Source organism: Schistocerca gregaria, chromosome 4 (assembly GCF_023897955.1).
Source record: "Schistocerca gregaria isolate iqSchGreg1 chromosome 4, iqSchGreg1.2, whole genome shotgun sequence".
NCBI lineage: Eukaryota > Metazoa > Arthropoda > Insecta > Orthoptera > Acrididae > Schistocerca > Schistocerca gregaria.
Genome location: NC_064923.1, coordinates 736,820,131 through 736,833,155, shown reverse-complemented (window position 1 = coordinate 736,833,155; position 13,025 = coordinate 736,820,131). Strand labels below are relative to the sequence as shown.

At 50.3% G+C, this 13,025-nt stretch overlaps 1 protein-coding gene across 1 annotated transcript in view; it reads right to left on the bottom strand.

Moving 5' to 3' along the window:
* Positions 1-13,025, bottom strand: part of LOC126267894 (puratrophin-1-like) — a 1,105,633-nt gene that overhangs the window by 556,134 nt on the left and 536,474 nt on the right. Inside the window, exon 4 of the mRNA XM_049973204.1 lies at positions 6,999-7,100. Coding sequence (XP_049829161.1) covers positions 6,999-7,100 — 102 coding nt within the window. The remainder of the gene's footprint in view (positions 1-6,998; positions 7,101-13,025) is intronic.

Genomic DNA, 13,025 nt, shown 5'->3' with positions numbered 1-13,025 from the left:
AAACAGTGAAGCAAATATTAAACGCCTTCTCCCATTTACGCTTCTTTCTCTTTCCTTTTCTTGATGATTCGCGTCAGTTTCTTTGCCTTTACTTCATTAAGTGTGTTTTATCACGCGCGTCCTTCTCTCCTTCCTCCACTTGTCCAACGTCCATGGATCTACCTTCCCGTAACTTGTCCTTATTGCTGCAGTTCTCATGAACGAATGTTACGTGTTTTGTAGGGTGCCGAAACTTAATCAGTAAAAACGGAAGCGTTACAGAAACACTATGTTATTCGTCTACCTGTCCGTCCTTTACTTTCAGGAACGAGCAAAGGTATGATGTTGAAATTACCTTCCATTAGGAATGTGGAATGCACTAAATGAGTCGGTCATTTTATGTCTGGATTTATAAAACAAATCCAGATTTCGGCTAGTAGCTAGCCATTATCAATGCAGTATTTCAGATTTTTAATACGTGCCCTAGTACGCCAACCTCTGTTGTTGGGGCTATTGTCACAGTTGATTCAAGACTAATAGTCTAGACATGTATTAAAAATATGAAATTCTGCGTTGATAATGGCTAGTTACTAGCCGAAATCTGGATTTGATTTAATAAAGCTGCAAGGGAAACGATTGATAGCTGCTCTACATCATTTTTAAAGTTGAAATCTGCGGAAAATATTAAGGATTACAGTGCCTAAGCAGTGTTAAAGTTCAAGCTTCTATCTCAGTGCAGTCAAAAGATACGGCCATTTATGACACATATTTCGATACTCGTAAACTCACCTATCAAAACCTATAGATATATATGTACATACATAATTAAGTTTGTGCGCAGTTCTGAGAGCGTGAGTGCTCTTTTCACTTATCCGTTTTTTATTTTTCTCCACTATAGTAATTATTACATTTTTGTAATATAGTACATTAAATATAACTTATAACATACTTAAAGCAATATATGTACTGAAAAACATGCAGGACGCACGTTTGGATACAAGAGATGGCCTAATGACCATAACTTTGCAATGGTAGTAAAAATCAACAAATGAAATAAAATTAATATGGTAGCTGGTCATGAAGGTTAGGACAACAGGGTTTACCATTCTCGCCTTGTATTGCCGAGCAATCTATCTTCAAGCAACAATTATCAAATCAGCCCTTTTATCATATCCAGTAGCTTGCCACGCCATGATAGCAAAAGATGGTGGTGCAGTATGATCTCGACAATCGTTCCCATATGTGAGCTTCCACCAGGTCCTCTGCGGGGACTATTCCGACGATCTGACAGCCGAAAACGCAAACGAGTCTCATCGCTCAGTACCTCATAACGCCACTCAGTGTATCAGACCCTACACATTGTAAATTTCCGTTGTCTGTGGTACGATGTGAGTGGTAAACGCCATATGTCAACTCGAGATCTCTGCGAAACTGAAGTTAATCTGTTCCCGATAGTTCGTCGAGACACACTGCCTATAAACTTTGACTGGATCACAACTTTTGTAATCCGACTGTTCGTAAGAGGCAGTCGAACATACGATCTTCTCGCAATCCTTCTGGAAGGACCCCTTCCTACTTCTGAGACAAATCGTCACCCCCACGTTCCGCTGCCATCGAGCTAAAATGAATTGGCTGCCCCATCTGTCGGTAAAAGGCTGCCTGTCCCTCTTGTCAATGACTGGACCTTTCTCAATGTCCGATAGGTGGCGATCGTGTGCACGTGGACGTCCTCTGTGCATACTTCGTTGCTGTCTCCATCTAGAAACTTTCGATAACTTTACACACATCCAATCAACTCTGGTTTACTGACACCGCTCTCCATATCAAGGAATATTTTTTTCTACACTAAAAATAAGCTCTCAGAAGGATTATATTGTAATCAATATATCACATAGGAATGGAAATGTTTGAATACCAGTTCGGCAGTATTCCGTCGAGGTGTTCCTGGTATAATACGTCTCAGTCAGTCTAGCATCGTAGAACACGTACCTCCTTTACAGATATCCATACTCCGCAATCCACCATACGGTGCGTGGCGGAGGGTACCTCGTACCACAACTGGCATCTTCTCTCCCTGCTCCACTCCCAAACACAACGATGGAAAAATGACTGCCTATATGCCTCTGTACGAGCCCTAATCTCTCTTATTTTATCTTTGTGATCTTTCCGCGAAATATACGTTGGGAGCAGTAAAATTGTACTGCAGTCAGTCTCAAATGCTGGTTCTCTATATTTCCCGAGTAGAGATTCACGAAAAGAACGCCTCCTTTCCTCCAGAGACTCCCGCCCGATTTCCTGAAGCATTTCCGTAACAATCGCGTGATGATCAAACCCACCAGTAACAAATGTAGCAGCCCGCCTCTGAACTGCTTTTATGTCCTCCCTCAATCCGACCTGACAGGGATCGCAAACGCTTGAGCAGTACTCAAGAATAGGGTATTAGTGTTTTATAAGCGGTCTCCTTTACAGATGAACCACATCTTCCCAAAATTCTACCAATGAACCGAAGACGACTATCCGCCTTCCCCACAACTGTCATTACATGCTTGTCCCACTTCATATCGCTCTGCAGTGTTACGCCCAAATATTTAATCGACGTGACTGTGTCAAGCGCTACACTACTAATGGAGTATTCAAACATTACGGGATTCTTTTTCCTATTCATCTGGATTTATTTACATTTGTCTATATTTAGAGTTAGCTGCCGCTCTTTACACCAACCACAAATCCTGTCCAAGTCATCTTGTATCCTCCTACAGTCACTCAACGACGACACCTTCCCGTGCACCACAGCATCACCAGCAAACAGCTGCACATTGCTATCCACCCTATCCAAAAGGTCATTTATGTAGATAGAAAACAACAGCGAATTTCGAGCGCACTTCTGTCACAGAACTAAGCAAGTCCACAGACGGCTACGGGAGTGCACAGGTAACGAGAGCGAGACATTTCTAGATTACAGACCGGGAGGAGCTCCTTCGGAGTTGGGACAGGCACTACCGACAACACTGGACACACGGTGAGACGCCTACTAAATGTTGTTAAGTCCCATCTCGATAGCCGCGTGTCCACTCGTGTACCGATCGTATTCCGCCCGTGATGGATGGCCCCGAACGGAGAAGGCGTACGATCGTATCGAGCGACTAATAACACGGAGAGATGAGGCCGGCGGCTCGCCGACGCGGCGGGGTCGCTGTCGTGCGAGTGGTGACCGGGGCGCGGCGAGATCTGTCAGATAGGCGGCCGCGGCAGCTCCTGTAATTAAGACGGCCGACCGCTAGGCGGCTGCTACCCACCAGGAGCGGGACGCGTGTGTCTGCCTACCTGTGGGCGCCCGCTCCGTGCCACGCATTCCTCAGCCCGAGCCGGCACACTTCCGCCCACCGCTGTCGGCAGCTGACTATGCTCCCCTTCTGTCTCTTTCAGCTAACACAGCCTCAGTTCATCGTTTCACGTATAGGTAGAGGCCATGACGTGACGGAAAACACTGAAACATCAAGCACATCTCACGTTATAATGTGCACATGTGTTCGACTCCGTTTCCAATCCCTTTTTCTTTTTCCCAACTGGGGAACTTACGTTAAACTTTCTTCCTTCGCCATATCTCTCCATTCACTCCTTCCGTATCTTCTTCCATTTCTCTGTCCATCCCGTAGCTGAATTTTCTATTTTTATTGTCTTTAACGTCTGTCTGCATGACCATCTTCCACTGCAGCTGTTCCATATCAAGTGACAATTTTTTTGACTTAATAGTCTTTTCACCACACAGCCCCCTCTTTTATTTGCAAAGCTTCTTTACTACTGTTCCTTCTACTCTGCTGTCTATTGTTCTTTCTTACATCTTCTGAAGTCGACAGCTTATTCTGTAGTTGTAGGTGCAGATTGACGCCAGAGAAAAGCTTGGTTGCACTCTCACCCTTCACGAATTTTCGGCTTTCATGACCCGCATGGTACTGAGTACTAAACAGATGAAACTATAGCAACATTCGAAACAAAACAAATACATGGCGGTCTGGGTGGCCGAGCGGTTCCCTGCGCTACAGTCTGGAACCGCGCTGCTGCTACGGTCGCAGGTTCGACTCCTGCCTCGAGCACGGTTGTATGTGCTGTCTTTAGGTTAGTTAGGTTCAAGTACACTCCGCGAAATTGAAATAAGAACACCGTGAATTCATTGTCCCAGGAAGGGGAAACTTTATTGACACATTCCTGGGGTCAGATACATCACATGATCACACTGACAGAACCACAGGCACATAGACACAGGCAACAGAGCATGCACAATGTCGGCACTAGTACAGTGTATATCCACCTTTCGCAGCAATGCAGGCTGCTATTCTCCCATGGAGACGATCGTAGAGATGCTGGATGTAGTCCTGTGGAACGGCTTTCCATGCCATTTCCACCTGGCGCCTCAGTTGGACCAGCGTTCGCGCTGGACGTGCACACCGCGTGAGACGACGCTTCATCCAGTCCCAAACATGCTCAATGGGGGACAGATCCGGAGATCTTGCTGGCCAGGGTAGTTGACTTACACCTTCTAGAGCACATTGGGTGGTACGGGATACATGCGGACGTGCATTGTCCTGTTGGAACAGCAAGTTCCCTTGCCGGTCTAGGAATGGTAGAACGATGGGTTCGATGACGGTTTGGATGTACCGTGCACTATTGAATGTCCCCTCGACGATCACCAGAGGTGTACGGCCAGTCTAGGAGATCGCTCCCCACACCATGATGCCGGGTGTTGGGCCTGTGTGCCTCGGTCGTATGCAGTCCTGATTGTGGCGCTCACCTGCACGGCGCCAAACACGCATACGACAATTATTGGCACCAAGGCAGATGCGACTCTCATCGCTGAAGACGACACGTCTGCATTCGTCCCTCCATTCACGCCTGTCGCGACACCATTGGAGGCGGGCTGCACGATGTTTGGGCGTGAGCGGAAGACGGCCTAACGGTGTGCGGGACCGTAGCCAAGCTTCATGGAGACGGTTGCGAATGGTCCTCGCCGATACCCCAGGAGCAACAGTGTCCCTAATTTGCTGGGAAGTGGCGGTGCGGTCCCCTACGGCACTGCGTAGGATCCTATGGTCTTGGCGTGCATCCGTGCGTCGCTGCGGTCCGGTCCCAGGTCGACGGGCACGTGTACCTTCCGCCGACCACTGGCGACAACATCGATGTACTGTGGAGACCTCACGCCCCACGTGTTGAGCAATTCGGCGGTACGTCCACACGGCCTCCCGCATGCCCACTATACTCCCTCACGCAAAGTCCGTCAACTGCACATAGGTTTCACGTCCACGCTGTCGCGGCATGCTACCAGTGTTAAAGACTGCGATGGAGCTCCGTATGCCACGGCAAACTGGCTGACACTGACGACGGCGGTGCACAAATGCTGCGCAGCTAGCGCCATTGGACGGCCTACACCGCGGTTCCTGGTGTGTCCGCTGTGCCGTGCGTGTGATCATTGCTTGTACAGCCCTCCCGCAGTGTCCGGAGCAAGTATGGTAGGTCTGACACACCAGTGTCAATGTGTTCTTTTTTTCATTTCCAGGAGTGTATATCGGTAGCAGGTGCCATGCAGGCTGGATTTTCGGTGTTACACGCTGATATGAAACTTCCTGGCAGATTAAAACTGTGTGCCGAACCGAGACGCGAACTCGATTTCCAGAGTCGGTCGGGCACACCGTTTTAATCTCCCAGGAAGTTTCAATGTTAAAACTGTGTAGCAAAATAAATTCATCCTTTGCAGTATAAATGACAGGAAAACGAATCTCTTGCGCCTACGAGGAACTGTAACGGACAGAGGGTGCCGTAAGAGACGACCGTGTCAGAGTTTTTACGAGCCGTGCCAGGCGTAGGTCAGCACGGCGCGTGCACAAAGGAGCAGACGTTTCTCCCGGGCGGCCCGCAGTCGATAGCGGGCAGACGCAGACAATGGAGACGTGCAGGCGAGAGGGGCGGCCGTCTCGCCCGTCCACGGTTCATACTCTGGTGCGGACGTCACGCAAGCCCGCCATTAGGGCTTGTGTCCCACGCGGCGCCACCGGGTACCACCTCCCGTGTTACACGAGCACCCCCTCCCCCCCCATCCCCCATTCCAGGCAAATCTGCTCACGTTTCGGTACGCGACGTTCGCAAGCGCGTCTGGCACATGCCGTGCTGTAGGGAAGTCTCTACGAAGAGCGAAGGAAGATTAGTGTTCAGTAGCCCCTCGTCGAAGAGGTCATTACAGACGGAGCGCAAGCTCAGATTAGGTAGGGGAGAAGGTGCGGTAAAGTGGCCAGCGCGGGAAAAGTGGCCACTGCGTACTTTTTGCCCTGGACAGAACTGCTGCTGTCGAGAAGTGATCAAACTAGTTCTGACATCCACCTTCATTGTCAACGAGTTTGAAAGGGCAAGTTTGTTCGGTTATCCTTCCGTAAAAAGTGTTCCAGTTTTCAGTCGTCTGATGTAAAAATGGTTCAAATGGCTCTGAACACTGTGGGACTTAACATCTGAGGTCATCAGTCCCCTAGAACTTAGAACTACTTAAACCTAAGTAACCTAAGGACATCACACACAAACACGCCCGAGGTAGGATTCGAAACTGCGACCGTAGCGATCGCTCGGCTCCAAACTGTAGCGCCTAGAACCGCACGGCCACACTGGCCGGCTAAAAAAAAAAAGAAAAAAAAAAAAAACAGACGTTGTAGACGGTAAAGGATTATGGGAAGTAGAGTACAATAATGACAGAAGCTGAAGAAGTGAATTAAAATTTGTGCTGCAGCCGGGATTTGAACGCATCTCTGCTGCTTACTTGGCAGACGTGTTAGCCATTACAGCACCATAGCAGTACCGTAGCACAGTTGCATGGACTACCGTAGTCCTATGTCCTCCCTAACACGGACACTAGGGTAGTCCTTACAGCTGTGTTATCTGCACTGCTACAGTGGCGTAACCGCTAACACATTTACCAAGTAAGCAGGAGATGTGTGATCAAGTCCCAGCTTTGATGTAGTCTTCAGTTTGCGGAAGCTCACCTGGTAGGGTGATTCCCGCCATGAGGAGGCGGTCGGGCACTTCCGTGATGCTTCTCGGTGTGGCCACCAGGGGGCAACACTCTTCGTCAGTGCTGGTAGAACCTGGCAACACACAAGTTAAATCATGAGAGCTGTGAAAAAGATATTTCCGTGACATTACAAATAATGAACAGAGAAATGAAATTTCACATAAAATTTTGTCTTTGTAAATACCGTAAACATCGGTTTACATTCGTTAAGTAATAATAATACAAAGAAATCCAACTTCCGATATTTTCGCGGTAATATTTTAGTTTCAAGCAATGTAGGCAAAAAGGAATATTATCTGATATGGATCGTAGTGCTCCTAGTAGATATTTGCCCATTCACTCACTACTCGCTCCAGACAAGGCTGACGAGTCCCGTAACAGTTCGGGCAAAACGCGCATTCGCACAGGAGGAGGTCAATGGTCGGGTAGCTTTTAACTATATGAAATAGTATCTGTCCGCAGCATCTCTAGAGTGAAATGCTAATTAAATCGAAACCCTTTGCTGCCGACAGGTGGTGTTGATATACATCAATGGGGACAGCTCAAAATGTGTGCCCCGACCGGGACTCGAAAGCGGGATCTCCTGCTTACATTTAATGAGTGAATGGGCAAATATCTATTAGGAACACTACGAATGTAGGTTGTGGACGGCTGGGAATGTGGGTCTCACGGGAAGCTTGCAAGGGATAAGTCCCTGCTGTCGCACCCCGCTCTGTGACCTGAGCGTCTGCCTTGTCAGCAGGAGATCCCGGGTTCGGATCCCGGTCGGGGCACACATTTTCAGTTGTTCCCATTGGTGTATATCAACTCAACAACACCTGTCGGCAGCTAAGGGTTTCGATTGACAACCCACTGACAATGATGAGTCTTCAATGAAACTTTTAAGGGTGGAAAATTAAGAAAACTGTATGTTAATGCAAAATTCTTCTTCAAAACATATTTAGACCAATGCAACTATAATCACTGAATGCATAACGGGTACAGCGACTGCCTACGAACCCAGGAAATTTTGTAAAGTACTGTAGTTAATAAGCCTAATTAATATAAATCGCCTATTCAAGCTGGATAGCACAAGTCAGTCCCATAACTTTCCAGTGCGCGTTTACATAAACTACCTACCGAACATGAACCTGACTATTGTTCAGCATGTACGCCTAAATAGCTGAGTGGCAGCCGGCACGGTAGCTCAGCGTGTTTGGTCTGAGGGTTAGCTGCCTTCTGTGATAAAAAACTGAGTTAATGGATCAATGACGAATTTACACGGGTGTCTTACTACGTCCGCCCCGAGCAGATGCAACGAACACAATGGGATTAAAAAAAAAAGTGGTTAGGGTGACGGGTTGCCGTCCTACGGGCCCGGGTTCGATTCCCGGGTGGGGTGGGGATTTTCTCCGCTCAGGGACTGGGTGTTGTGTTGTCTTCATCATCACTTCACGCAGTCGGCTTTCGGCCGTGGTCGCGTGCGGACCGGCTCCGCGCGCCGGACAGCGCACCGTAGTTTGTTTACTTCCGCGTCGCGGTATTTCGTGTTGTGTAGCGTCCATTTCTATTGCACCTCATGGCGCACTGTTACCGCCGAGCGACAGTTAAAGTAACATTCCAAGCCGAACATGCTAGACCACGCGCTTTTGAAATTGAGCAATTCATTCGCGAAGAGCTACGTCTGGACCCTCAGGAAGTGATAGGTATTCATTTCTCTATCACTAGCAGCATCGTCTATATTAAGATGACGACGGAGGAAGCGTGTGCTAACGTAGTTCGACAACACGCACGCGGACTCAAGTTCAAACATTCTGACGGGCATATTGGAGAGGTGACGGTCGATCACGCTGGTTTCGGACTTCGAACAATCCGGGTTTTTGAGCTCCCTTTCGAAGTGCCGCAAGATGTGGTCGTCGAAGCTTTCCGACCCTATGGCAATGTTGTGGGGCACATCGCGGAGAAATGGCAGACATTCACGACATACAACGTGTTGAATGGTGTCCGCCAAATCAAAATCGAACTCTCCAAACATGTACCATCCTATCTGCTGATAGGTGGCGTGCGAGCCATCGTTATGTATGATGGCCAGCCGCGGACGTGTGCCGGTTGCGGACAGGAGGGCCATGTTCGGTCAGAATGTCTCCGCCGACGTTTGCTCCAGGTCCCGACCAGTGACTCAGCTCCCAAAGTGACGGCCGCTTCTTTACCAGATAGCTACGCCACAGCCGTACGCAGCCCCGATGCGTCACTTCAGGAAGCACCTCTTCTCCACCCGGCACTCCCCACTGGAAATGACGGTGCTGCCATGGCCTCACCGGCACCATCTCCTCTGACGGCTACGACACCACCAACTCTCCAGAGCTCGATGGACATCGACGCGAATGCGGTGCCTACCTCTGCCTTTCTTCAGACTGGCGCGACCTCGGACATCGAACATCCACATTCTGATTCAGAACAGCACCTCCGAAAGCAACGGTCGCCCAGAAAACGGAAGAAGAGGAGTCAAACGCCATCTGACGACACACTTCTTCATGTGGCATCACAGGCAGTGGAGCTGATACACGACAGTGATCTCCCTTCGAGCGTTCTGACGACAGGAGAGGCTGCTCCTGATGTCCCATCTGAAGAACGATCTCACACGAATATGACGGATTCCAAGGAGGGTGCCTCCCTGGACCCCACTACAGCAGCGTCGCTACAACTCGCCCTCGAGGAGTGTGACAGTCGCTCACCGTCTGTTCCAGTCTCCTGGGCTGATGATATCGACGAAGGAGCAGTTCGAGAGGGTGGTCCTCCCATCAGGCAGTGCCCCATGGAGGTGCCTGACCCACCTTCCAGCCAGTGATTACGACAACGGTGACTACGTCAGATGTTACACGCCAGCCAGACATCTCTGCCGGAACATCTGTGCCAATGGTGGGAGCACGCCCCCAACATTACCGCATAGCGACGATGAATCTGGCCACCATTCGGGCCCCCCATAAACTGGCAATGTTCCGTGAGACCATTTATGCTGCTGATGTCGACATTGCCCTCCTCCAAGAAGTGTTTGTCGCCGATTTCCATGCCCCCACTGGCTACGTGGCACACATCTCCCATGCTTCTGACAACGGTAGTGGAGTTGCCATCCTCCTCCGTTCTGGACTCCCTGCTGAAGATGTAGTGTACCTTGCTAATGCTAGGGGTATGGCTCTCACGCTGTTCGGCGTCCGTATCCTCAATGTATATGCGCCGTCCGGCTCCAGTCGACGTCGTGATCGACACACTTTCTTTGCTGACGAGGTAACGCCGCTGTTTGAGGGTCCCCTAGATGATATGGTCCTCGGTGGCGATTTCAACTCCACGCAAAGGCCTGAAGATCAATTACCGCATCATTCCCCTTGTGCGGCCCTCTCCGTCATCATCGACAGACTCCAGCTTGTTGACACATGGACAAAGGTGCATGGCACCCGTGCAGGTTTCACATATTATACGGCGCATTCATCTAGTCGTCTCGATCGTATATACCTCACACGTTCCCTTGCTGCCGACACTCGACATGCCGAAGTATGGCCTCTGGCTTTCTCTGACCATGACGCCTACATCTGCGATGTCGTCCTCGCCCGCCAACAAGTGTGGCACAGCCGCGGCTTGTGGAAATTCAACGTTTCCCACCTGACTGTCCCTGACTGCCGACGAATCGTTGAGGATGCGTGGGCCCTCTGTCATCGTCGTCGCCCCGCCTACGCATCCACCTTATCGTGGTGGGTCTCATGCGCGAAACCAGCTCTGCGCAGGGCGCTGATAGGATATGGCAAAGACTTCAAAGCCTGGCAAGCGAGCACCATGGACTTTTATTATGCAGTCCTTCGTGACTGCACTTCGATGGCCTTCTCTCCTGATCGTCAGATGATGGTGCATCGTGCTAAAGCGCAGATCACTTCCCTCACGCGACGGCGCTTAGAAGGGTCTCTTGTCAGATCCTGCACCCGTGACCATATGCCTCATGAAACGCCATCGATGTACCACCTTCTCAGGGAACGCCGACGTCGTCGTCGAACCCTCATCCACGATCTCACAGATGCGGAAGGACGACGACACACTACGCAATGCGACATTGGTCACGCTTTCTATTCTCATTTCCGTCAACTGTTCGCTGCCGTCCCTCATCCCCCGACCTTAATTGAGGAGGTGGCAGCAATGACTGTCAACACCATGCCAGAGGATGTGGCTCAAGAACTTCAGGAACAGGTGACCTCTGATGAAGTCCTAGATGCAATCAAGGTGGGGGCTGCCAACAAGTCCCCTGGACCTGACGGCCTCCCCCTCGACTTTTACAAGTATTTTAGCTACCTTTTGTTACCTGCTTGGACGTCCATCTGTCGTGAATTGATGTCACCCACAACGATGATCCCAGCCACCTTCCTTGATGGGGTCATCATCCTGGTCCCTAAGCCACATGGGCGATCACGGATCTGTGATTACCGGCCCATCACTCTACTCAACAGTGACATGAAAATTTTCACCCGTTTGTTGGCCTCACGCCTCAAGAAGGCAGCAAGATCCGTCACCTCCCTTGATCAGACTTCGTTGGGCGGTGACAACAACATCCATACGGCCCTTTGCCGTTATAGGGACATGATTGCGCTCGCGCGCTCGCGACATTTACCTGGCGCATTGGCATCGCTTGACTTCCGTCAAGCTTTCGACCGTGTCGACCATACTTTTCTGAAATCGGTCCTCCAACACATGGGTTTTCCGGTTCGTACAATCACCGTGGTAATGCGGCTCTTGAGCGGCGCAACTTCAAGAATACTCTGTAATGGTCGCCTCACCGCGCCTCTAGCGATCGAGCGCTCTGTCCGACAGGGATGCCCACTTTCCACGATACTGTATGCTTTGGCATTAGAGCCCCTCCTACAGGGGCTTCGCCAACGCCTGGTGGGCCTGACATTGCATGGGCACCGCTTCTGTTGTACAGCCTATTCTGACGATCTAGTCCTCTACCTCCGCAATGAAGACGATGTTCGCGCTGCTCTGACTTGGGTGACGACTTATGGGGAGGCATCGGGCAGTTCTCTTAACATTTCCAAATCGAAGGTTCTGCTCATTGGTGAGGGTCTACCAGAAAGATCTGTCGCTCCTCTAAGTGTGGCCACCAGCGTCCGCTGTTTGGGCATTGATTTTATGAATGACCTCCGTCGCTCAGCGGCAACCAACGGTCGACGTCTCCTACAAACGATCAGGGCTGGCCTTGTGGACCACCGGCTTCGATCCCTCGACATTATACAGCGCGCGCAATACGTGAATGTTTATCACGCCTCACGCATCCCCCATGTGGCACAAGTGTTCCCGGTTCCGATTACCCTCGCACGTCGTATGTTGATGGCGATGGGATCCTTTGTCTGTGCTGGGATGTTATTTAAAGTTCAATATTCCTCCCTTGCCTTCCCGCGGGAGCGTGGTGGAGTGGGCTTATTCCATGTGCCAGACAGAGTTACCGCACTTTTTGTTAGCTCCCAACTGAAAGTCTGGCGTCGCTGCCCGACGAGCCTGACCGGACTGCTTTTGCGTGAATACGCACCAGTCTCCATGTCAGCCCCGGTCATGTTATCCGACATTCCACCCCCCTTTTATCACTTTCGGTACTTCTTCTTTGAAATCAGTTACATTCTGCACTCCTTACCCCTTCTCCGTATACTCCAGACAAAGACTGTATACGACACCTTACAAATGTGTCAAACCCCCAACCCCATTGAACACAAGTTTCCCCAGATCATATGGCGCCGTGTGTGGAAAGCAGTGCATGCTGGTTACCTCGACACCAGCGTTCAGTCCACCTGGTATATCACCGTCAATGGCAAACAGGTCAACCAGTCTCGTTTGCACCGCATCCGCCTTGCTGACACACCACTCTGTGTTCACTGTGGTGTAGAGGACACGGACGCTCATCGGTTCTCATGTGGTCCGTCTGCTGACGTCTGGAGGCTCGCGCAGCGTATCCTAGCTTTCCTCACCCGACAGCCGCCTGCTCAGA